This window comes from Primulina tabacum, chromosome 11 (assembly GCF_025594145.1).
Source record: "Primulina tabacum isolate GXHZ01 chromosome 11, ASM2559414v2, whole genome shotgun sequence".
Lineage (NCBI taxonomy): Eukaryota > Viridiplantae > Streptophyta > Magnoliopsida > Lamiales > Gesneriaceae > Primulina > Primulina tabacum.
Genome location: NC_134560.1, coordinates 32,733,201 through 32,758,558, shown reverse-complemented (window position 1 = coordinate 32,758,558; position 25,358 = coordinate 32,733,201). Strand labels below are relative to the sequence as shown.

At 37.0% G+C, this 25,358-nt stretch overlaps 2 protein-coding genes across 2 annotated transcripts; one reads left to right on the top strand and one right to left on the bottom strand.

Annotated features, from left to right (window-relative positions):
* The first annotated feature begins 5,961 nt into the window (after positions 1-5,961).
* LOC142519113 (uncharacterized) lies at positions 5,962-9,699 on the top strand. The gene is made up of 8 exons (XM_075622037.1): positions 5,962-6,129; positions 6,200-6,349; positions 6,844-7,020; positions 7,273-7,361; positions 7,436-7,500; positions 8,350-8,452; positions 9,040-9,153; positions 9,283-9,699. The coding sequence occupies exons 1-8, from the start codon at positions 6,021-6,023 to the stop codon at positions 9,424-9,426; spliced, it is 951 nt and encodes a 316-aa protein (XP_075478152.1). The 5' UTR covers positions 5,962-6,020; the 3' UTR covers positions 9,427-9,699.
* Positions 9,700-22,463: 12,764 nt separating this feature from the next.
* Positions 22,464-23,945, bottom strand: LOC142519760 (DELLA protein RGL1-like). The gene has a single exon (XM_075622789.1). The coding sequence runs from the start codon at positions 23,943-23,945 to the stop codon at positions 22,464-22,466; it is 1,482 nt and encodes a 493-aa protein (XP_075478904.1).
* Between the last annotated feature and the right edge of the window lie 1,413 nt (positions 23,946-25,358).

Here is a 25,358-nt window from a genome sequence, read left to right as displayed (position 1 = left end):
GAATTTTAAGGTATATCAAATGGATGTTAAATCTGCATTCTTAAATGGTTTGCTAAATGAGGAAGTATATATAGAGCAACCACCTGACTTTGTTAATCACATTCATCCTGATTATGTTTACAAACTAGATAAAGAATTGTATGGACTAAAACAAGCCTCAATAGCATGGTATGACACGTTAACTAAATTCTTGCTTGAGCATGGCTTCTCAATTTGAATGGCTGACAAAAATTTGTTTAAATTTTCAAAAAATATTAACTCGCTATTTTTACAAATATATGTGGATGATATTATATTCAGATCAACTAATTCTAAATTGTGTGAGAGATTCTATAAGATGATGCAGGAACAGTTTGAAATGAGCATGATGGGAGAATTTAACTTCTTTCTAGGGTTGCAAGTCAAGTAGTCAAAGAATGGTATCTTCATTAACCAAGCTAAATACACAAATGATATACCGAAAAAGTTTGGAATGGAGAATTGCTACCAAGCTACTACCCCAATGAGCTCATTAATCAAACTACACAAAGATGAAAGGGGAATATCGGTGGAGACAAAAATGTACAGAAAATTAATTGGTTCACTATTATATTTAAATGTCAGTCGTCCAGATATTATGTTTATTGTTTGTTTATGCGCACGATTTCAATATAATCCTATGCAATCTCATTTTACTGTCATTAAACGAATTCTTAAATATCTTAAGGGCACTATTAATGTGGGTCTTTGGTATCCCAAGGATTCAAGTCTTCATCTTGTAGGATATTCAGACGCATTCTATGCTGGTTTCAAAATTGACAGGAAGATTACTAGCGGTTCATGTCAGTTTTTGGGTGATAGATTAATATCTTGGTTTAGCAAGAAACAGACGTCTATTGCCACATCAACCACTGAAGTCGAGTACCTTGCGGCTGGAATCTGCTACGCTCAGATGCTGTGGATACAACAACAGCTGAAAGATTATGGAATTCAAGCCACTGATTCTCCTATCTTCTGTGACAACACTAGTGCAATTGCAATCACATATAATCCTATTATGCTCTCTCGGACAAAGCACATTGACATTAGACACCATTTCATCCTAGAACATGTCATGAAGAAAGATATTCGGCATGAATACGTTCATACGGATCAACAAGCAGCTGATATATTCATAAAACGGCTACCAGAGGCTAAGTTTTCTTATTTCCGAAATACACTTGGTTTAATCGATTTATCTTAGTCATTTTTAACATCTTTATATGATTGATTTTTTTACCAAGTTTGTAATGCAAGAAATAAAAGAGAAAGACAGATAACAAGCAGTAAAACAAAATAAAATTTTAGTAATGCAGGCAGGAACGTACAATAGAAATTTCTTTTTTCACCGCACCCCTCCAGAAGGCCAACCAAGTGGTCAGCCCTCTGATGAAGGTGCGCATAAAGTCCTCTGAGAAGGCAATCCTTCTCAGAGTCCTCTGCTCCTTCAAAAGCATAAGGAGATAGACACCTTCGTCAGTGAATATATCTATGGTATCAGCGATGCGGAGGCACTGCTGATACTTCTTCAGTGTTTCCATCCCTTTGGGGTTGGGAACAAAGGGAGGGCTGAAGTTCCTGGATTTTCATCCAGGTTGGCAGTGTCTTTTCCAAGACGCTGTCCTCCAGAGCAACCTTCCGGGCTGCAACTATGGACCGCATGTACTCCTCGGCTAGATCAGGCTCGTTTGAACTGCTTCCATTATCCATCTTCTCTTGTTATATCTGCTTTGTGTTTCGAAGTGATTTTGCGACTAACCCTTGTACTTGTATTTATAGATAAGATCCATACGAAGAGTCATCATCATAATCACTGACAGGAGGATATGAAGAGTTCTCTGTCAAACTACTGTCGGTTCATTCCCCGAGGATAAAATTACTTAATGAACTTGCTTAGGGGGAATATCGTTTTAGTCAATAAATTAATGGGATTCCAACCGCATAGACTGACCAATGCTTAACCCGTGGTTATTGCGTGACTCAACCGCTTCCTCTCTAATCATATCAATCAACCAGTTCATTTCTCTATGCGGGGCATGGCCTCTCCACGACATTTCGTAAAAATTACTCAACTCTGCGTCTGCCCTGTTTGACATGACTGTTATCTTATTAAAATTTGAAATCAATTATTTTACAGTCATCTAAAGAATTTCAAAATTTTAAAATCCCTTCACTGACAGTCCTCCACGTGGACTTATTTGTGATTCTCTGAACCGGACATACATATACGAATTTTATGTCATTATTATCTTTACCTTGCTATATACATACAAAATTCCAGGTGTTTATTTCAATCTTTCCTCTTCATTATTCTTTGAGATTTTATTACAGGTTTTTATTTCAATCTTTCCTCTTCAAACACACAAATGGCAGCATCGATTGCTCACAATACAATTGCTGTCAACTTCGCTTCAGTACTTGCCATGACTAACAAGCCAATGCAAGCCATGTTTCATATGCTTGAATCTTCTGGATTTCGTTCATTTCTGGGATGCAGTGAGAAATACTTTGAGAATCTGTTGAAGGAGTTCTTCGATTCTGCATACATGGAAAACGGTGAAATTATATGCGCTGTTCAAGGGAAAAATCTTCATTTCACCTAGAATATGTTTGCTGATTTGTTTAAACTACCGACTGTTGGAATCACTGAATTTTCTACACTTCCAGTGGACAATATTGAGCTTTGGAGAAGCAATTTTTCCATTTCTGATTCTCTCATTTCTTCTCCAACCTATCAAAAACGCGATCTGAAGATCGAATTTAGACTGCTGGCTGATATTGTGGCAAAGGGAATTCTCGCCAAGGGTGGTGCATATGACAAGAAAACCTTGGAAAAATTTCTTGTCATGGCCACCATTTCATCAAATCTGCAGGTCAACTGGTCTGATATTCTGTTCAAGACACTGATGGCGATGATAAAGAAAGAAAACCAGTCTCAAGGCTTTGCAGTTCAAATCTGTCATATGCTAATTGATACAGGAATTCAACGGTAGGAATGACTGAAGTTGGAAAGAACAAGCTGTTCAACTGGCCAACGGTTGAAAAATATATCAAGAAGAATCGACCAACTGATGAGAAAATAGTCTCTATTAAAACATAGACTGGGGTTGAATTTGTGAAGCAAAAGAATAGTGATTCAACTCCCAAAAGAACCAAGAGGAAGCTGATTTTGAAATCCAGCTCTAATGATGAATCAAGGGACGATGTTCCTGTTTCCCAAGTTTTCAAGAAGAAACGGTCTGAAAAGCCCAAAATAACTAAGATCAAGATGATTAAACATCTTTCTGCACCACTGGTTCCTCTCCCAATCCCTGCAATCCTTGCAACAAAGCTCAAAGGAACTCAGATTGCTGAATCGGAAATTGAATCATCTTTCTCCGGAGTTCCTATCCTCCACCCAACAGACAAGGGAAGAAATTCTGATTGAAGAGCCACCAAAAACCAACTCAATTCATACCGTCATTGTTGTAACTAGCGAACGAGTCAATGAGATCGTTCAGAAGAAAATGGAGATGTTTGATCAATGGATTCAATTTCGAACGGTCACAACATTTGACTCATTGATTCAAACTGGTAAGATCAAAGTTGCTGCCAGGATTGAATGGTCCATCCTGGAATGGACAGAAACATCTGAAATTCCAATTGCTCTAAGTCGTTACGACTTCTTAGAAATTCAGATGAAATAAAGTGCTCTTCGAGCACTGATTCAATTAAGACGAAACAACTTTGTTCCTACTTTCCCAACTGCAAAAGATGACTCGGCTGTCATCTCACAACTGAAAATGAATGCTCTCTCGCTTTCCATGATTATTGCTCAGAAGATGAGGATCTTAAACTTCAAGCGGTTGAAGAACAAAGTAAGCTTGATTCAAAACTGAAATTTGATGAAAAACTGAGCTCTGAAACGTTCAAAGCCCAATCCATCACTCAAGATCAACCATCTTCATCATCTGGTGAGCTTAATAAATCTACATCAACTGAGGTACCGGTTGAAACCGTTTTCATAAGTAATGAGGACAACACCCTCCCACCAACTGAAATACTCATGCCAGAGGATACTCCCATTACTGAACAACTCTGCCACCAGGGTGTTCCAGACCTCCTGCCTACTTCTCACACTATCTCTGAAATTGATGAATCTGCCCAATCGACTCGTATCGGCATTTCTAAAGCTCAACCTCTTTCTGTTGAAGAGACCGTGCAATTTTTATCTGACTTTGATAAAACTGCAACCTACAAAGAGAAATCCTCTTCTCCAAAATCTCCTTGTGTTGTTGATCCTAATCAAGGCACTCTCCAAAACTCATTGATATAATCTCCCAAAGATCTACAGAAAGACGAGGTGACCATTGTATCTATGCCTACAGATTTTCCTACATCTGATGCTCCGGACGCACAGGAAGGCACGGGAAATGTACCCTTTGCCTCAACTGATGATATTGACAAAATTATTGAGGATATAACTGCTGAACTCCATGAACCTCAGCCATCAAAATCTGCTGGTAAAGCATCTTCTTCTCAACTGGTCTCTTTCAACATCAGATTACTTTCTGATCAAGTTGTATCTGAAGAAGAAGAATTACTGGAAGAAAATTGCCAGAAAGAGATTTGACTAGACTTGTCACCATAGATAAATCAATTCTTGCTTTTAACCGCAAGCATTTTGATCTAAAAGAAGCTTTTCAATCAATAAAGTCTGATCTCTGCAAGGACTTTTCTGCCATGAATGCAAGTGTTTTCCTCCGGCAAGACAAGCATAATTCTTCTCATCTCAACATGTGCTTTGAGCTCTCAGGACAAATAACTCGTCTTCAAGCACATGTTGACCAACACATGGATGCCCAAGGAGCACAACTTGCAGAAATTATAGAATTTCTTGTTCATGATGATGTCAAAAAGGGAGAAAGAGAGCGGCAAAGGGTAATTCAACAAGCAGAAATATCATTTATGAAAGAGATGGAATAAAGGGCCAAAGCTGAACAAGCTAAACAGATCCCAGATCAAAAGAAACATTAATATATTGTACTTGTTTAGTTGTTTATTTTGCTTTAAATATTGTAATTTCATTCACTCAATAAAATACAATATTTTACGTTAATATATTGTACTTGTTTAGTTGTTTATTTTGCTTTAAATATTTTAATTTCATTCACTCAATAAAATACAATATTTTCTTAACATGTGCCTTATTTAAGCTTGCTGCAATTATATGTAAATTGTTGTATAGCCTTGTAGCTGGGTTTTGTCATCACCAAAAAGGGAGAAATTGTTAAGGAATTATTATTACCCAAGAATTTTGGTGATCGACAAAATCAAGATAGCACTTCACTGTTTCAGGAAACAACTGCATATTTTGTGTAACACGAATTAGCTCTACCGCCTAGCTCAGCATCGGAACAGCTTATAAACCGGCTATAGCAAAAAGAGTCTAACCACTTAAACAAAGGACAGCTGGTTTCGCAACCGGTTAAAAGTAAAGAAGCCTGACCGCTTGAATTACAGACCGCTTATAATTCAACGTTTGAAATAAAAGAAGCTCGAACTTTGAAGGACTTCTCAAACCGGCTGATTCGAAGATGTCATTAAGAGAGCTATTTATTACTCACTTAATGAAAGACATTTTCTGATCGGTTAAGGACATTCAATGGTTTGCACTGCTTCAAAGTAAGCTAGTTTTTACATCAATCCCGAGAATGATATGCATTTATAACTAACCCCAGAAAATAAAGATCATTTATATGTTACAAATCTCTGAGGATAAATACAGTTGCTATAAACGATAACTTTGAAGTAACTCTTCAAAAAAAAGGGGATTCAGGGTCATCTGTTATTGGAAAAAACACAACAAAACACGTGTTTTTTTTATTGGAAACTATACCGAAAGTGGTCATGTACATCTTATTTATGTTTTCTTGTAAGTCGATATATTGATTCGAAATGATTAAATATTATTTAACATTTAAATATCTCCAATTCGTTTCCGTGTTCCTAGAGAATCAGAGATGGCGGGTGACAAAGAGCAGGGAATATCAACGGTGAAATCAATTCTGGTGTACCCGATTAAATCTTGCCGAGGAATTTCTCTTCCTCAAGCGCCCATCACTTCCACTGGTAGTATGCAACTTCCCTTTGAATTCTTGAAAGATAACTGGACTTATTTATCTGTTTGCTGCATCTGAAGGATTCAAGTGGGACCGACAATGGCTGATCATCAATTCCAAAGGCAGAGCATATACACAGAGAGTTGAGCCGAAGCTTGCTTTAGTCCAAGTCTTTCTGCCGGATGAGGCGTTTTCTGAGGATTGGCAACCAAATAGCAACTCATATTTAGGTATGCACTTGCTTTGGTTTTCTTGGTTTTTTGTTGTCGAAACAGGAAAAAAAATGTGTCCAGAATCTGATATTCAAATGCAAGAACTGGAGGAAATATATGGGTTATGTCGATATTTTAAATTTAGCAGATTTGTTTGATGTTTCAATTTGATGCCCTTCTCTCCAGTTTTTTATTTTCAGTATTTGACCTTTGACTTCCGGTGCCTTGTTTCAATGAAGTTCTTTGCTGAAGTTCATTCATTTACTTGAAATGAATTTGTAATCATATAATTTATTCCTTGACGTGGTGGGAAGTTGTAGTTCAGAACAACATTTTCATCTACCAAATACGATCCCTAAAAATGAATTGAGTGGGTCTCCATTATCCCAAATGGAAAAGGGAAACTAATGTGAGATCAAAAAGGTGCAAGTCATTGAAAAACTTTTGTACATTCCTGAATGGATAATCAAGCATAAGTAACACTTAACACTACGGTATTCATTCTTCTTCAGAGGTCAAAGCTCCTGGAATGGATGTGCTGAAGGTTCCATTGACTAAACCATTTAAAACAGCGGACAATGTCTCCATGTGGGAGTGGTGTGGTTCTGCGTTAGATGAAGGAGCTAGTGCTGCAGAATGGTTCTCCACTTACCTTGGGAAATCTAGCAGACTAGTGCGCTTTAATTCTGGTAAAGCAATGAAACTTGCACCCACAACCATGTCCTTCCCCTCCCGCACCAAATTTACTATGATTTATGGGTAACTTGGTCAATCTGAAATGAATAGTTTTTTATAGGAAGATTCTTTTTGCTTCTTTCAACATTTGCAATTGAACATTACATGTGGTTCCTGGTAAATTAGAATTGAAGGATAGAACTATAGTTTTGTGTCAAAATTTGTATCTGGAGAAAATATGGCTAACTTTTGTTTTCTTCGTACAGATTCAGAGGTTAGGCCAGTGGATCCAAATTATGCCCATGGACACAAAGTTATGTTTGCTGATGGATATCCATTCCTTTTGATATCACAGGTGAATAATGGGTGAGTTCAACACGACATTTTTCATGGCATACACTCTTATGTATCCTATGTACATCAACGCAGGGATCATTGAATGCATTAAATGCTCTTCTCCAGGAACCTGTGCCGATTGACCGTTTCCGACCCAAGTATGCACCTGTGCATTTCTCTTTGAAGCATCCTAAAAGTATGGAATTAAATTGTGCATAGATTCATAATGGAGCCATGGCTACTAGCTTTGAACATAGTAATATTCATTGGGCCTAATTATTAGGTTATTGTAAGCAATGTAGTTTTGACTTACATGTTCAACAAAGTCTAATTTATTCTTCTTAAATAACCATGACTTGGGTACACTTTTCTCTAGGCATATTTCTCCATATTGATTTTGTCAAGCCCTAGGCCAACGCAAGCGCGACCACAATAGACTCTTGGAGCAATTATTTCATATTCGTCATTGCTTTATAAATTTGATTAACTTAAATTGTTATGGGAGTTCATTGTATCTTATTATAAACTCAGTTAATCATCCAATTTTTCTCTATGTGGGATGAAGAATCACTATCACCCCTCCTTCAGAACATGACATCATCGTCGTGGCCTGATCCCTCTGTCGATCAACACCTTGAATCTAGAGGTGGCTCCCGTGTATGTAGCAATATGTCTCAGAGGTTCAAGAGATGACTTCCACACATGTAGCATATTGCCCTACACAACACTTATTTCCTTAAGTTCATTAGGTGACCGTTTCTGATACCATACTGTCACGCCTCATGCATAGGCTCACGCAAGCGCAACCATACAATGGACTCCTGCAACAACTACTTTGTATCCGTCCTCGTTTTACGAAAATGGTTGACACAAGTTGTTGTAGGAGTCAATTGTATCTCATTATAAATTCATTTAAACATCCTATTCTTGTTCATATGGAATGGGGTATCACATACACAACACATATTTTGTGTAGTTAAAGTTTCAAATTATGCTTTTGTTTGCAGCATTCTTGTGGATGGATGTTTTTCATTTTCTGAGGATTTGTGGACAGAGATACAGATAAATAAGTTGACATTCCAAGGTGTTAAACTTTGTTCACGTTGTAAGGTAAGTGAACATTCCTTGAGCTCTTTCTCGAGTGATTCCTAGAATCTTGATGATCATGGGTGGATTCAGCAAATTTAACGTGGGGTAAAATGGGACAAGGGGCGACTATCTATGGTGAGCAAAAATTATTATTCCTTTTTTCAAAAATTATCTGTAAAAGTTCATAGAACTTTGGATTGAGTGAAGGGCAGTCGCCTCCCCTTATGTTCCGCTTGGTCTACCCCTGCCAATGATGACTAAAGTGAGCTATGGGCTATTACCCATGAACACTCAACGAGGTTGTGGAATCTGTAGATCTTGTCATATCCTTTTTTTCAGCATAACTTTGAGAAACTAAAATCTAAGGATGCATTTGGATCAAAGGATTTGAAATCCATGATATAAATTCATCAAATTTGTTTGGTGAGTTTGAAATTATTTTTCTAGTAGATTTCAAATTCTTTCTCAAATGGAATTATCTGAAATTCATTAATCAATCCTCCCCCCAAAATCCAAATCACTCAATCCAAATGCAACCTAAAGTATACCTTACGTCCTGGTTCCTGCATTCAATATCCCTTCTTACCTGATCAGAAATCATCATTCAGGTACCCACAATAAATCAAGAAACTGCAGTACCCAGGCCTGAGGTCGGCGAGACTCTATTGAAATTCCGTTCAGATGAAGTGTTACGGCCACACAGGAAACAACAAAAAGGAAGGGTGAGTAAATCTGTCGAAGAAAAAGATTCTTTTATCTGTACACAGAAAAAAAATCTTGAGAGTATATTCACTCACACACACATGAAACATGATCATTATTGGAATGGTATTTGTGTTGGATTGGTTCAGGTATATTTCGGGCAGAACATGGTGTGTAGGGAGTCCCTTGTCCTAGGAGTGGAGAAGAATACGAGTAATAGCTTGATTATCAAAGTGGGAGATCCTGTATGCGTCCTGAAAATGGTTTCGTCTCCTGACATAGCTCCTGCTTAATTCGATTACATTTTCTTTTCTTGTAACATCAGGAATATTAGATCATCAAAACTCGTGCTATTCATCCATCTTAGCATTTGAGAAGCTATTCTTGGTAATGGCATATCCCAACATCGATATGATTAACATGTTAAACAAAACAATGTCAACATCGTACCTATCACTTGTCTAAAACTCTACCTCATTGTTGAAATTTTAGATGACTCGGTCTAATTTTTTATGGTAAGATTTGGATATGTTGTTCTACCATTTGAAAAGTCTTGATTTTAGTCATTTTTCTGTGTGTGTTCATTTTTAAGAGTAGAAAGCCTGGACACAGTTTTTATTTCTTTTTCGGTTCTGGGCATACACGTCAGACGATAATACATGAATCATTGATACATCCCCTACGAAGGAAGTAATCATAGGGGTATGAATTATACATACAACATAATATATGCAATTTAGTTTCCGAAAAAATCTCGTCGGCCTGTATCCTCAAAAAGTTTCACATTATTAATGGTCAAGATGAAGTAAACTGTGGGAGAAAATGTCAAAGCTCGAGCCTTCAAAATCTGATGTGACTAAGATAGTTTTTGTGTTGAATACTTGTCTTTAAGATTTATGGGTTTTAATAATAATTTTTTTTGTCATGAGAAATTTTTATGTAAAAATTAAAAAAATTTTAGATAAAGATAAAGAAACATTATAGTAATTTTAAAAATTTTGAAAATCAGATTAAATATGGTAATTATATGTGAACTACAAAGTTAATAAAATAGTTTTTTTTAATATTTTTTTACTAAATAAAATCAAATGGTGCTTTAAGTGTTTATTTACACTCAAAAAAATAATAATAATCCTTCCCTTCTTTTTTAGTTTATTTCTACGAGATCATCCTTACAAAAAAGTTTTTATTATAAAATTTGTATTTGCCTTAAATGAAACTCAAACACAATATTTTTGTGGGTCAAAAACTAAAATTTAATATTTTTAAAATTTTTCCATATATATATATATATATATATATATATATATTACTAAATTGACATTACCATTCGAAATTCATTTAACATAAATTTATCAAAACAAATAAAATAAATTTGAAATTCATAATTTCAAATTTATAAATCCAAATACAGTCTTACAATGAAATTATTAAAAGTTAAAACAATCAATTGAAGGGTACTATTAATTTATAGGGACCAATTGACAAATTAACAAATTGCAATTCAGACCAATGTTCTAAAAACGCAAAGAGCGTCTAAGCGTTGGATCGAAGCGCTTCAAACTTTTAAGCTTAAACAAGATTAATACGAGTTTAAATATATTTTAAATTTAAACTATTATTTTATTTATCTCAAAAAAATAAATAGAGTAAACAATGCATAAATATAATAAAATGAAATGTAATGTATTGATATTTTGTCAGATTCTAATTCAATTTATTGTCCATTTTATCTATTATATCATCAATACATACTCAATTGAATAGGGCTACTTTAAAACATTAGTATCAATATCTATCATAGGTTATAAAGTGTTAATATTTACTGAATATTCATCGTCGCTACACTTAATGATTCAAGATTATACATTACTATCATTGTAAAATTTCTAATTCATGTTTCTGTTCTTTTCGTTCATCGATCTTGCTTTTAAAAAAGTCGTACTTAATCTTTATTAAGCATCATTGTATATTGCTAGCATAGCTTATTTATAAAATCGCTAATTTGTCTTTCTTTTTCTTCTTGTTCATCAATTTTATTTTTAAAAAGACGCACTTAAGCATATTTAATGACACTTAATATGTTTGTTGGAATTTTTTTGGTTTTGGAAATTGAAAAAAATAACATTACCAAACTGAATTTCAGAGGTAAATTGAACTCGAAAACCTAACTGGTTACAAACCTAACTGATGAATAAATCAAGTGTGAAAGATATTATTAGCTCAACTCATTCTAGGTCGACTGAATAAGCTCCACCAATAGTCTATCAATCTGAATAAAATCTTTTCACTTTATGGTATAAATCAATCTGATAATTCATTAAGGATCAGAATCAACTGATAAAGTTTTCTGTATTTACCGATCAATTATTAAGGTTCAGAGTTATAGTCAGAGTTCTACATATAACAGAAAGGATGTGACTGTTAGCTCAACTGATTCTAGGTCGACTGACTAAGCTCCACCGATAGTCTATCAATTTAAATAAAATCTTTTCACTTTTTGGTAAATTAGTCTGATAAATGATTAAGGATCAGAGTCAACTTATAAATTTTTCCGTATTTACCGATCAACGATTAATGTTCAGAGTTATAGTCATAGTTCTGCATATATCAGAAATGACGATGACCTGGCAACAAGAACATCCTTATTTATGAACGAATATATTTGAAATAGGTTACCGTTGCCAATTGTAGATATAAATAGATCAGTTGACTTGACATATCATTATCAAATCAGTTCAAGGATTATTTGTGCTTAGAAGTTTCGGTGCTATTAGCAATTCAGAGTGAGAAGTCTCACTTCTCAAAGTTCTTTATATCAGAGTTTTACTAAGAATTTCAGTAAGACAGTGTTTAAGTCCTATTGAAGTAGGTGATTTCAAACTGCTTGTAATTACCAAAGTTTTTTAATGCAAACTTTCCGCGAGGAAGAATGGATGACATATGAGTGTTGAAATCTCCGAACATTCAGAAACAATCTTGTATTAAGATTACCTTTTTCCTTTATTTTGCTTAACCCTCTCCACTCATTTCTACTGAGTCATTTCTTCAACTTTTTTCCGTAATGCTACTTCCGCGCAAGTCAACTGATTGACTTGCTGCAAACTCCACTGACAAGAACCAAGTTTCAGTGTTGCTAACCCAACCAAAATATATTTTTCGCTAATTTATTCACCCCCTTCAAATTTTATTTCGATATTGACAAGTGGTATTAAAACAGTTCATTCTTGTCCCTGAACAAAATATCCTTTGTGACACCATTCAATAATATTTCAATATTCTCTAAAGAAGATTTTGATGATTGAAAAATCAGGATGCATGCTCATTTAGCTGCTCTAGACGATTATTGTGGTTCGTCATCACAGATGTACCAATGAAAATATTGAAATCAAATTCAGCTATAGCCATCACTGAAGTTGTTTCTCAAATGCTGGAACAACCAAGGAGCGAATGTACGAATGATGATAAGAAGAAAACAAATTTTGACAATGTGGCTAAAAATATTATGTACACAACTCTTGATAAATATACATTCAGCAAAATCAAAATGTGTAAAACTACAAAAAAACTTTGGGAAAAATTTATTCAACTATGCGAAAAAATGAGCAGACCAAAGAAAACAAGCTCTCCGTGGCCATACAGAAGTTTGACAATATCAAAATGAATATGGGAGAATCTATGTCTGATTTTGATGAAAGAGTTAGTTGAATTATGATTGAACTTAGTGCACTTGGAAAAGGTACAACAATCGAGAAGTAATCGTGAAGATAATGAGAAGACTTCCAAAAGAATGAGATATCAAGACTATAATAATTCGTGAATCCAATAATTTATGTAAGATGAAACTCTACGATTTTTTTGCAGACTTAAAAACTTAATAATTCGAGTTACAAACTAGAGTAGATGATCAGTCTATCTCTCAGCTAACAAAGGCTCTAACTGCTGTGAAACTAGAACCATTAGTTTCTACTTAAAAATCAGCCGAACAATAGAGCAACGATGCCATGTCATTATTTGTAAAGAAGTTTAGCAAGTTTATGAGAAAGAGTCGAGGCAATTTCCGAAGTTACGACCGAAGAAATTACCAGAATAGAGAGTCAACTAATGACTCTAATGCATGCTAGAACTATGGAAAGAGTGACCACTTCATAGAGGCTTGCCCCAAACCGAGAAAAGATGAGAGGAGGTCATCTGAAAAGGGCAAGAGATCGTTTGATAAAAGAAGATCAAAAGATGCATGAGAAAAAATCATTTAAGAAGAATCATGCTCAAAATGTGTTGATAGCTTAGGAAAACAAGTCACAGTGAGCTAACTCAGACTCTGAGCTGTCTGAATCAGAAGACCCAAGCAGTTTTAGTGATGATGAGGAAGTAAAGTGCTTAATGGCTAATAATTTGAGATCTTTTGTGTTCTTATCAAACAATCTGAAATTATTAAGATCCGATCATGTGAAGATCAAAACCAGGACTTCTTGCCTTTGTTCTTCGTAGGGTTGGCATCCAAAACAATTCAAAATCTTGATCAAATTTGGTTTGTGGTTGTTATGTATTGTTGAGTAGGTTTGGAAAGTTCGACCGAGATCTAGCTTGCGGGTCATGACTGGTGTCGATCAATTGAAGATATCCTGAGAAATACGTTAGCATAGCAGCAACACCAACAATAGCTCTTAATTAATAATACAATAAATAGCAGCCAAAAGGAGTACGTGCTAAGATCAAGTGCATCTTAGTAAAATATTAAGATTATCAACTTAGCATTCATTGTATACTTAGAAATTCAAAAAATGCAAGCTTCAAATTTTCAAGTGCATGAAGGTCATATGCAGCAAATGATACAATAAACCGAACTTTTCCACCGTATCTTTCTTTTAAGTCTAAATTTCCACCACTGTGATCAAAATGATGATGAGTATTCAATGTGTGGTTCAAATTCCAGATCTTCCTGTTCAATGCATCCACTATTGGCAACGCTTCAGAAGGATCAACCACCCAACAGCTCCAGTATTCACATCATGTATCAGATAAGCATAGTTATCTCGAAGGCATGGTACCTACAGCAAAGGAAATATGTGAGAACCGAAAATCTTGCAATAATGTAATTAAAATTTGGAAGGAAATATTACAAATTAGTATATCATACAAGATGCAAGGAAACAAGATAAAGAAAATCTCGGATATTCATATAAATCAAGGATTTATATCTCACGAATTAGGAAGAGAAATCATCAGTAATGGCAAGGATATTTGGAGTCAATATTAGGACATGAATTTTTGGTATGATTTTAGTGCCAAATTTAGCTCCACCCTCCTCCCCTATAAATAGTGCATCAACCCCACTCATTCAACACACATAATTTCGAAATCCTAGAGCTGAAAAAATCGAAAATGCTCTCAACTCTCCCTAGCCAAAATACTGCACAAAAATCGTCCCGAAAATCGTCAAAGAAATCGAGCCGGAGCGCTACCCGGACGAGGAGCGCGAAGTGATCCAAACCAAGCCGTTCACTCCACGTTTTTTTAAGTACATCCAAACACTGTAAGTGGGCTGTTTTAAATTTTGTTTTATGCACATGAAAATTTCGGTTTTGTGGTTGAAAAATACGGTTGAGTACCGTCGTTTTGTCTAGACGTTTTTACGAAATTTTGGTACGTTAAGTTTGACACTGTGAGGATTCCCTGAAAATGAGTGGAATTCCAACATATGGCCCTTAACAGTGGGATAAAACTGTTTTATGGCATCGCCCCCTTAGAGGATTAAAACTTAGGGACTGATGTCAGTAAACCGTTAAAGGTGAAAAATCGCAGTGTTATTATGTTATGAAATTTACGTTACGTTTATGAAAAGCATGATGTACGTTTATGATATGTTTTGAAAATGTTATTAAATTGGTTATGTTGTGTTCAAAGTCCCCAATTTACTGAGTATTTCCAAAATACTCACCCCCCTTACAACCCTTCCCAGATAAGTCCGAAGAACAGGTTGAGGAAGAGGAGTCCGAACAGTTCTGGGGATGGTGATTCACGAGACCAGTAGTAGTTATGTTCGAATTTATGATTTAATAATTGTAAGACGCTTCCGCATTATTTACTATTTCATTGGATTTCGTTATTGTAAAGACAATGTTTATTTCGTGGAAATTATGATATATAAACTGGTTCGGTTTATACTGTGCTACGAAAGACTTGTTGTTTCGATTGTGTGATTGTTAAACAACGCCGGTGTCAATCCCGAGTTTCGGGGCGTGACATTTAAGTGGTATCAGAGTCGCCAGGTTCATAATCCGAGTGGGAAAAAAATCGATTTTCAAAAAAAAAAAAAAATTCGGGAATTCCGGCCAAACAGGCCCTTAGCGCGATCCGCCGCATTTTTCGCCGATTCCGGCCGCTTCCGGTAGTATTTCTTTGATCGGAGACCAGATCTAGGACCGCCTCAACGAGACGAACAAAAGCCCTCAAACAATTTTAGATTTCGTGCTCGGGTGCAACCGGAATTTCGGATCTACGGATTTGGCGTACGAACCGTAACGCCGAATTTTATTTCGTCCAATTACCCTATCAATCCTACTCCGATTTTCAATTCCTTTTACCCAAACATTATGCTATCCATGGGTAACGTTTCCCAACAATCAATTTTGAGATCGGATCAACTAATCGAAAACGCCCAATTTCAAGTGAGTTAACCGAGTTTGAGCGAGTTCCGGCCAATTAGGTAGTTTTCCGACCGATTCTGGCCGTGCCACCACCGGTTCCGTGATGCTGACCTCTTCGCCGACCTTTCCTCCGACCATAATCCGGCGAGTCAACTCGGCCGAGTCAACAAGTCAACCCGCCAGCATGTGTCCTTCGATTTTTCGTAGGAAACTCCGAATTCGGTTCCGTCAACTGATCTGAAATCCTCTCGACATACTCTTCGAATCCATATGCCTATCTCAAAACTTTCCATTCTTCGAAATTTTCAAAAAAGTTTAATTTTCAATATCTTACTCTATCCCGATATTTTATTCTGTCTTAGTGATTTTGTTCTAGGAGTTTTATTTTACCTTTCTTTTTCCGTTGTTGCTATTTTATTCAGTACGACTTTTATTTCCTTTAGATTGGTCATGTTCTTTCTTTTAGAAATCAATAAAAATTTGTTCTATTTGGTTCATTGATTTCAATTTATTTCAGCACAACCTATTGTATGAACTTTACTCGTACAACAAATTCTTAGAACTGGCAATCTGTAGGAAATGGCCGGCAGACCCCCAAGACAGAACCGCAACCAGCGTTATGCTAATATCAACCGTGAAGGCAGACTGGAGAACGAGCAAGGAAATGGACCCCCGCCGGCACTCAACTTAAGCCAAGCTGATCTTATGGCCATAACCACTATTGTGGCGACAACACTGCAAGGGTTGGGAAACCCGAACGCCAATCAACCACCACCACCTCTACCACCAAATGGAATCAAGTTCCACTATGAGTCACTCCGCAAGAATAGGTGTCCAACCTTCAGTGGAGCCGCTGACCCTGAAGTTAACCAGAGTTGGCTGAAAGGTGTAGAGACTCAACATCGCCTATTGGAAGTTCCCGAGGCACTGAAAGTGGACATGACTGTACCGTTCCTGGAAGATAAAGCAGGAAAATGGTGGGAAGCAATCTCGCCAGCCATGACAGCTGCAGGACCAATGACTTGGCAGCGATTTCGAGAAGCATTTCTGAAACAGTATTATCCAGCCGAGGTCAGACTGCAAAAACTGAGTGAGTTTGAAAACTTCACTCAAACTCCGGATATGTCAGTTGTAGAATACACCTCCCAGTTCAACGCCTTAGGATCTTATGCTCCGGCAATCATGGCGGACGAAGTTCTAAAATTACACCGCTTCAAAAAAGGTTTGAACAGCAGAATACAGTCGGCTTTGGCAGTCTACCAACCTGCGAACTTCTTAGACTTGATGGGCGCAGCCATCCGAGCTGAAACTGATATCCAGCGCAGAGAGAAGGAGATTAGGAACAAAAGTCCTATGAATGATCAGTCCTCTCATGGCAATCAGTCGTTCAAGAAACCGAACCACTCCGGCGAACCACCTAAGGGGCCTTCACCCGCCACCAACTACCAAGCCATTAAGCCTTGCCCAACTTGCCACTTACGACACCTGGGAGAATGTCGTAGAGCCAGCGGCGTCTGCTTTGGATGCGGAAAACCAGGACACCGTATGGCAGATTGTCCAGCCGCCAGCAACAAAACAACTGGACCAGGTAAAGGAGACGGGTCAAGCTCAGGGGCGAATACCAATAAACCACGGGAGAACAAACCGAATGCCAGGGTGTTTGCCATGACGCAGGAGGAGGCAGATGATGCAAGCGATGTTGTGTCAGGTACCATATTTTTCAGCAAGTATCTGCTTATGTGTTATTTGACTGTGGCGCTACGCATTCTTGTATATCTAAGAGATTTGGTAAGAAGTTAGGACGTAAGCCCGATAAGCTAATCGAACCTTTCCAACTACCCACGCCTACTAGTAGAGCCATTGAAACTGACGAAATTTACAGAAATTGAAAAATCGATATTGATAATTAGATTTTTAGAGCCGACCTGATACAGTTGATCATGGTCGATTTCGATATCATCTTAGGAATGGATTGGTTAGCAAGAAACAATGCGGTAGTAGATTGTAAGGGAAAGGAATATCCCTACCTATTTGGAGACCAGGCCAACTCCAGTTTCGAGGACGAAACTTCTCATAAGAAGAAGGGATGTGAGAACCGAAAATCTTGCAATAATGTAATTAAAATTTGGAAGGAAATATTACAAATTAGTATATCATACAAGATGCAAGGAAACAAGATAAAGAAAATCTCGGATATTCATATAAATCAAGGATTTATATCTCACGAATTAGGAAGAGAAATCATCAGTAATGGCAATGATATTTGGAGTCAATATTAGAAGATTTGACATGAATTTTTGGTATGATTTTAGTGCCAAATTTAGCTCCACCCTCCTCCCCTATAAATAGTGCATCAACCCCACTCATTCAACACACATAATTTCGAAATCCTAGAGCTGAAAAACTCGAAAATTCAACAACTCTCCCTAGCCAAAATACTGCACAAAAATCGTCCCGAAAATCGTCAAAAAAATCGAGCCGGAGCGCTACCCGGACGAGGAGCGCGAAGTGATCCAAACCAAGCCGTTCACTCCACGTTTTTTTAAGTACATCCAAACACTGTAAGTGGGCTGTTTTAAATTTTGTTTTATGCACATGAAAATTTCGGTTTTGTGGTTGAAAAATACGGTTGAGTACCGTCGTTTTGTCTAGACGTTTTTACGAAATTTTGGTACGTTATGTTTGACACTGTGAGGATTCCCTGAAAATGGGTGGAATTCCAACATATGGCCCTTAACAGTGGGATAGAACTGTTTTATGGCATCGCCCCCTTAGAGGATTAAAACTTAGGGACTGACGTCAGTAAACCGTTAAAGGTGAAAAATCGCAGTGTTATTATGTTATGAAAAGCATGATGTACGTTTATGATATGTTTTGAAAATGTTATTAAATTAGTTATGTTGTGTTCAAAGTCCCCAATTTACTGAGTATTTCCAAAATACTCACCCCCCTTACAACCCTTCCCAGATAAGTCCGAAGAACAGGTTGAGGAAGAGGAGTCCGAACAGTTCTGGGGATGGTGATTCACGAGACCAATAGTAGTTATGTTCGAATTTATGATTTAATAATTGTAAGACGCTTCCGCATTATTTACTATTTCGTTGGATTTCGTTATTGTAAAGACAATGTTTATTTCGTGAAAATTATGATATATAAACTGGTTCGGTTTATACTGTGCTACGAAAGGCTTGTTGTTTCGATTGTGTGATTGTTAAACAACGTCGGTGTCAATCCCGAGTTTCGGGGCGTGACAAAATACGTAAAATAACCATTGAGATTTATTTTAATTCCCTTGACTTCATATTTCACAAAGGAATATAAGGTGTATGACAAGAAGGTCATCTGACGCATCTTTGCCTCGTCTAAGACAAGAAACGGATATAACCGTAACCCTACACTACGACAGCATAATGGAGCAATAAACATCACTCCCTGTCATCCTTATGATTAATTTAATTGGGTTTATATGCAGAAATTCTTATGACAGAAAGAGAAGAAAGGGCAACTTGAAGATTATACAAACACAAAATTTTGGGTAGATTGGAAATCCATCTCTATTTGGGAACTCGAAAGAGATGTAACTGCACAAGTAGTCTTACATTTGTGAGAAAAGAAGTAAATTGTCCACTGAAATGGTAGATCACAGAACTACTTGAGAAGATTTCCACTTAGGAAATACCTATAGCCTCCTATGCTATAAAGTTTCATATGTGTTCTTAAAGATCTAAATGACATGAAATAAAAAAAAAAACATAAGATTTTTTTGTCTTGCGAGCGAAATGGTGCCCTTTCAAGTAATTATCACAAGTAAAAGAGCAATTTTATTTTTTAAAAGAATTTCATCTCATACTGCAACCAGTTAAAATAATTTTGGGAAATTCCATTATATTAGACCACATTTATTGGGAATTGTAATGTCTATGCAAATATTCAAAAATCTATAATGTTTTATGTTGTTTGTTTAAGTAATCTGAAAACACTGATTTATTGGGCTAGATCAAAATATTATATACATCCAAAATCATCCTCGTAAGGCATCAACAACTCAGCCATATATATCTCCATAGCTTCCTGTGATGAAGAATAAAATATTTATTATTGATGATGACCGGGTGAATCGAGTAAGAGTTTTGTGGACGATAGCACTGGGTTAGGTTGATGAGCTGGAGATGGTTGCTCGGGTACCTGGACCTGCACTCTCAAGGGAGAAAGAAGGTTAATGGGCGCTGAAAATTCTCCAGCGTGATCACTCCGATGCTCAAGTCAGTGAAGTGTTTTTAGAGAGAATCTGATAATAAATGTTGTAGGCAATATGAAAAATGAACACCCCTCTTAATGTTAAACAAACCTGGTATTTATAGAAAGTCAATGATGACCTTGTTTTCAGTGCTTGCTTACTAATTATAGCAAAATGGTTGTCCATACCCTGTGTTCTGATACTAACTATTTCTGACCATCCATTATATCCCTTGATTTGACAACGATGATTACTGAGTCGAGGTGTCTCATACCTATGCACTCAAGTGCGTTGCTTTTATCAAGGCCACCGGGATAGGGAGATATGATCCGGAATCTGTCTGAGAGCCCGAGATAACGATGCCCCGAGCATCCATCTTTCCGGACCCTTGCATGATACTACTGAAAACTTTCCATGCTCCGAGCTATTTTAGGATTATCCATGACCCGGATTCATGAACCTGGTTCCTCCGAGGGGTATTACCACTCCCTCCCTAAATAGTCGGGCTAGATTTTTTCTCGCTGTCCCGATCATTCTTTTATTCCCGGTCATGGATATTTTTGTCGCTTCATCCTCGTATTTTGTAGGGCTGATGTCATGATGACGTAAGCCCTAGAATTCAATAGTTTCGGGACGCTTCGAAATTCGTCCCGTCTTTTCATATCTCTGCACAATTTTCAAGATACATCCTGATCGTTCTCTTATCTTTAGATCAACAGTTTAGATCAATTTACTTCATTTATTTAAAACAAAAACCCTCCCCAATTTGTCACTTTTACCATCTTGCACTCTTCATAGCCTTCTGTGCTTCAAATCTTCCTCCGGCGAAACCACCCCTTCCGGCCAACTCCGTCAACTCGTAAGTTCTTCTCTTCTTTTTTATTTCTAGGAATGTCAGATTCTACCTCCTCCACTTCTGGGGCCAATGCGCGAGGCTCGTCTGGTTACGAGCCCCTAGCTCGCCTCCTCCTAGGGACCCAGTTGCTCCCTGGTTTTCGGTAATGGAGAGTACCCTGCATTCCGGGGCTGAGGAAGATCTTAGAGTCTCAGGCTCTATTCCCTCTTCCTTCCAAATCCGAATCCCCGGACCCTCCGATCGAGCAGATCAGCCCCCAAAGGGTTTCTTTACCTTCTTCAAAGACCAGGTGCGTAGTGGTCTTAGATTTCCCCTCCCCTCTTTTTTCATTGATGTGGCTCGCTTCCTTATGGTCCCCATAAACCAGCTTGATGGGATCGTTATTGTTTGAACACCCAATACATATGACGCTTCAAAGACACAATATTCTCAATGAGCTGCAATAGCTCGTGTTTTAAGAATGTAAACACCGATTAATTAAATCGAGTTTGGTTTTAAATCAAGCGAAAAAATACTCGAAGTAATCTTTCGTTAAGAAAGCTTGTATAAACTGATTAACTGAAATAAGAGGAGATCAATTATTGCTTGTATCAGTTCAGTTATGGTGAGAACTGAACTGATATCAGCTCGAACTGATAAAATCAGTTTAAAACAAAAGTAATTATTTTAACTCAAATTAACATATATTATATAATATACGTTTAATATAAAAAATAATAATTTTAGCTCGAATCAATATATATTACACAATATTTTTTTATATCATAATTTAAAATGTCATCTTTGTAGTGAAAAATAATATTTTGATATAAAAAATAATAATTTTAATAAGTCGAGTCTGGTTGAGTCGGAGAACTATCTCACAAAGTAGATCCATGAAACGGTACGAGTTTTTGTGTAAAATATTACAGTAAAGAAACAAATAAATAAATGTTAATTGGGCCTACGATGTATTTATAAAATGGAATAGTTTTGAAATTTAAAAATAACTTTTTAATATTAAAATAGTGGCTGGCACTCTTGGACTTGGTCGGCCGCTTCATCGGGACCGAACGACCGAATAATAATTTTTAATAAAAATATATAACTAATATTTTTTGAAAAAGACTATTCTTATTTTAGAATATTTTGAAACAGTTTTTTCAACCACATTGAGTAATTCTCGGTTCTTAAACTCAACCAAAAACTCTAGCTCGTGTTTACAATATAATTAAGATTTTTTAAAATTTTATATAACAATCCAAATATCTCCCACATATCAGTTTCGATCGTTTTTCGATATTTTTTTGTTACCAACACAATATTTATTTTTCTATCGACAAAACTCTAATTTAATATCTTATTTTATTAATATCCAATTCTATCATTCTTTAGCTACTTCCTTGCTGGGAGGTGTTTTATTCCAGTCCACCATACAATTATGTTTCTAGTGTCCCCCATAGTTTTACATAGTTTATGACTTTTCCTTTTTTGAGTTGGAGAACAATGTTGTTACAATAGAGTCTCAACCCCGAGATTTCGTGTTAAATTTTGAATCTTTGTGTCAGATGAGCTATAATTATCGACGTTCGTGACCATTTAGTGATGCTAGAATTTCCATGCAGATAGAGACCGGAGAGGGGTTCCTTTCCACCCAAGAAGCATACTTTTCCCATTCATACTCAAAGTGCACGCCCTCCGGCTATCAGATTCTCTAAGCAGAAAACTCGCCTGGTACATAGACGACTGGCTCAGCTCCATTTCGACCACATCGAACCTTGCAAAATATCCTCTCCAGAAGTCGATTTTAAGATGATGCTTCAAATTATTGTCGTCGACTGCCGACATCATTGGCTTGATTATCTCCTGAAAGTATAGTTTTTCAATTATCTTCCTACAGTCACTGTCTCCGCCGAGGCAATCCTCTAGGCAATCGAACATCGCGCTACAGAGTAACAAAGTCTCGTAAAACCTGCCGATAAAGGTCCATCCTCTGATATCCGCCTCTACATCACTCACCACCGTTACACAAGGATTGAGGTTTTTGACCTCTCTTACTAAAGATTCCAACTTCTTTGGAGAATCTGACAAGGACTGCAGACAGAACTCCATGTAAACAGCCACTGCTTCTCCGGCCTCTAGCTCGAACATATCTCTTCTAAGCTCATCAATTTCCGAGTTCAATATCCTAAATGTAAACTTCAAATTCATGGATTTTGCGAAAGAAGACAATACTTTACCTGTTTCATCTAGTTTATCTCTTGATGTGGCAACTGCAGAAATCTTGAGCTGCTCGATCGGGCAATTCTTCCGATTAGCAAGAGCATCCATGAGAACAATCCAGTGTGACCCGATTTTTACGCCGATGTCAATGAAATGAATCTTTTTAGCCGATGCTACACTGTCCAAAATGGTCTGAACACCAGTAAAATGTGTGATTTGGCACATGGAAAGTTTCTGTTCCACTTCTCGCATACTGACTTTTAGATCCATCACTGCTTCCTCTAAATTCAAATATCCCACTTCTCTCTCCAGATCAATTTTCCCCGTCTCTGTTTCAATCTTCTCTAGTAAATTCCGAGCGAAAAAAGTGACTACTCTCTGAACATGATTATGTGCAGGATCAGAAACTTTAAGAACATTGATGAGCAAATTTTCAGCTAGATCATATTGCTGGCAGGTGAACTTGTCAGCAGCATCAAGCAAACACATTGCAAGAAGCAAATGCTTCGAAGTCTCCTGCGTAAGACCAGATTCGAGTTCTTGATCACCCATCGTCGCAGCGTTGGATTTCATTCCTGCCATTCTCATTATGGTAGTAGCAGTCAGTTTACCATTCGACGCACCTCCTTTCATTTCTAAGCTTAGATCCAATTGTTTGCCATTCGACGCCGTGCTTTCCGTCTCCTGCTTATTCGGCTCAGATGTTTCTCCACTCCTCAAACGCTTCGTTTTGCTACCGTACTTGTTCAGAATGTCGAACGGCTCCCACAATACGTGAGGACATTCTTCCTTGGCCTCGACGAGATAAGAAACCGTGCGCGGTCGCTTGTCTTCCAATGGCTCTTCTTCCGAACTATGCGGTACCATGTTTTCCCAATGTCACAGCCAATTTTTTTTTACAGGTTCGTTTAAGTATTACGTACAGCTAATTTCAGCTTATATAGAGGACCATGTTACTTGGAAATAGCCGAAGGATGTAATAAATTAAAGCCCTATTCTTTTGTATGTTACTGCTTTTGCCGTTGTTCTGTTTTAAATAAGACACACCAAGAATACGCTGACAACAAGGAATTCCACTTCAAATGATAGGTGGGGAATGTAGCTAATCAAGGCATATCATTTTTGGCAAAATAATTATCACATGTTTTGTGTTAGTAAAAAATGATTGGTTTAACTACGTAGGAATGATGTTTTTTTTCGTTTTTGCCTAAATTTCAACTATAAATATACATCCCTTACAAAATCACACCATAACACTAAATCCTCTTATCTACAATAATAACTGTAGAAGTGAGATAAATGATTTAGTGTGAGATTTTTTAAGTAGTGTTTATCTTTGGAAAGAATATAATTAAGGGAGAGTAAATAAGTGTTAAAATCATAGTGTTACGAGTAAAATACTTTGAATTCTCAATTCTCTTATCTTCTTTGTTGTTATTAAAGAAATGATATCCTTGAGAGGTTAGAGTGGACATAATTTAGGGTGAACCATCATAAATATTGGTGTCCATCTTATTCATTGTTGATATTATTTATGATGTTTCGCTGCGATGTTACCTCGTTTATTTCCCTGATATCCCAACAACTGGTATCAGAGCGAGGTTCTCAAATACTATAAGAAGTCTTCGTATGCTCTATGCTTGCAGCTTAGTCTGAACTTCCACATCAGAAAAGGCTTTTTAGATAGTAATAGAGAACTAGTTCTTTTGTATTCAGGGTGACGATTAATTCGTTGGTAGTAGTCACAAAAGATGGAGGTACGCACATGCAAGATGATTAGCTTTAATGACTCTAATTATCAAGTTTGGAAAAGTAAGATGAAAGATCTTCTATTCGTCACCCAGATGCACCTATCGGTGTTCAACGAGTCCAAACCAGATGATAAATCAGATGCTAAATGGAACTTCGAGCACGGGCAAGTATGTGGATACATCCGAAAATTTGTCGATGACATCGTGTACAATCATATTTATAACGAGACTCATACTCGTATGCTTTGGACGAAGTTGGAAACACTATATGCCTCCAAAAGTGGCAACAACAAATTGTTCTATTTGCGCAAACTTGTCCAGGTTCAATACAAAGAAGGAACTCTAGTCGCAGATCATCTGAACGAGATTCAAGGATTCGTGGAGCAGTTATCAAGTATGAGATTAGAACTTTATGATAAGGTGATAGCTCTGATTGTTCTAGCTTCATTATCAGAGTCTTGAGAGGCTATGAAGGTATCACTCACGAACACAACACTAGGAGGAGTCGTGAGTATGGACTTCATCAAGA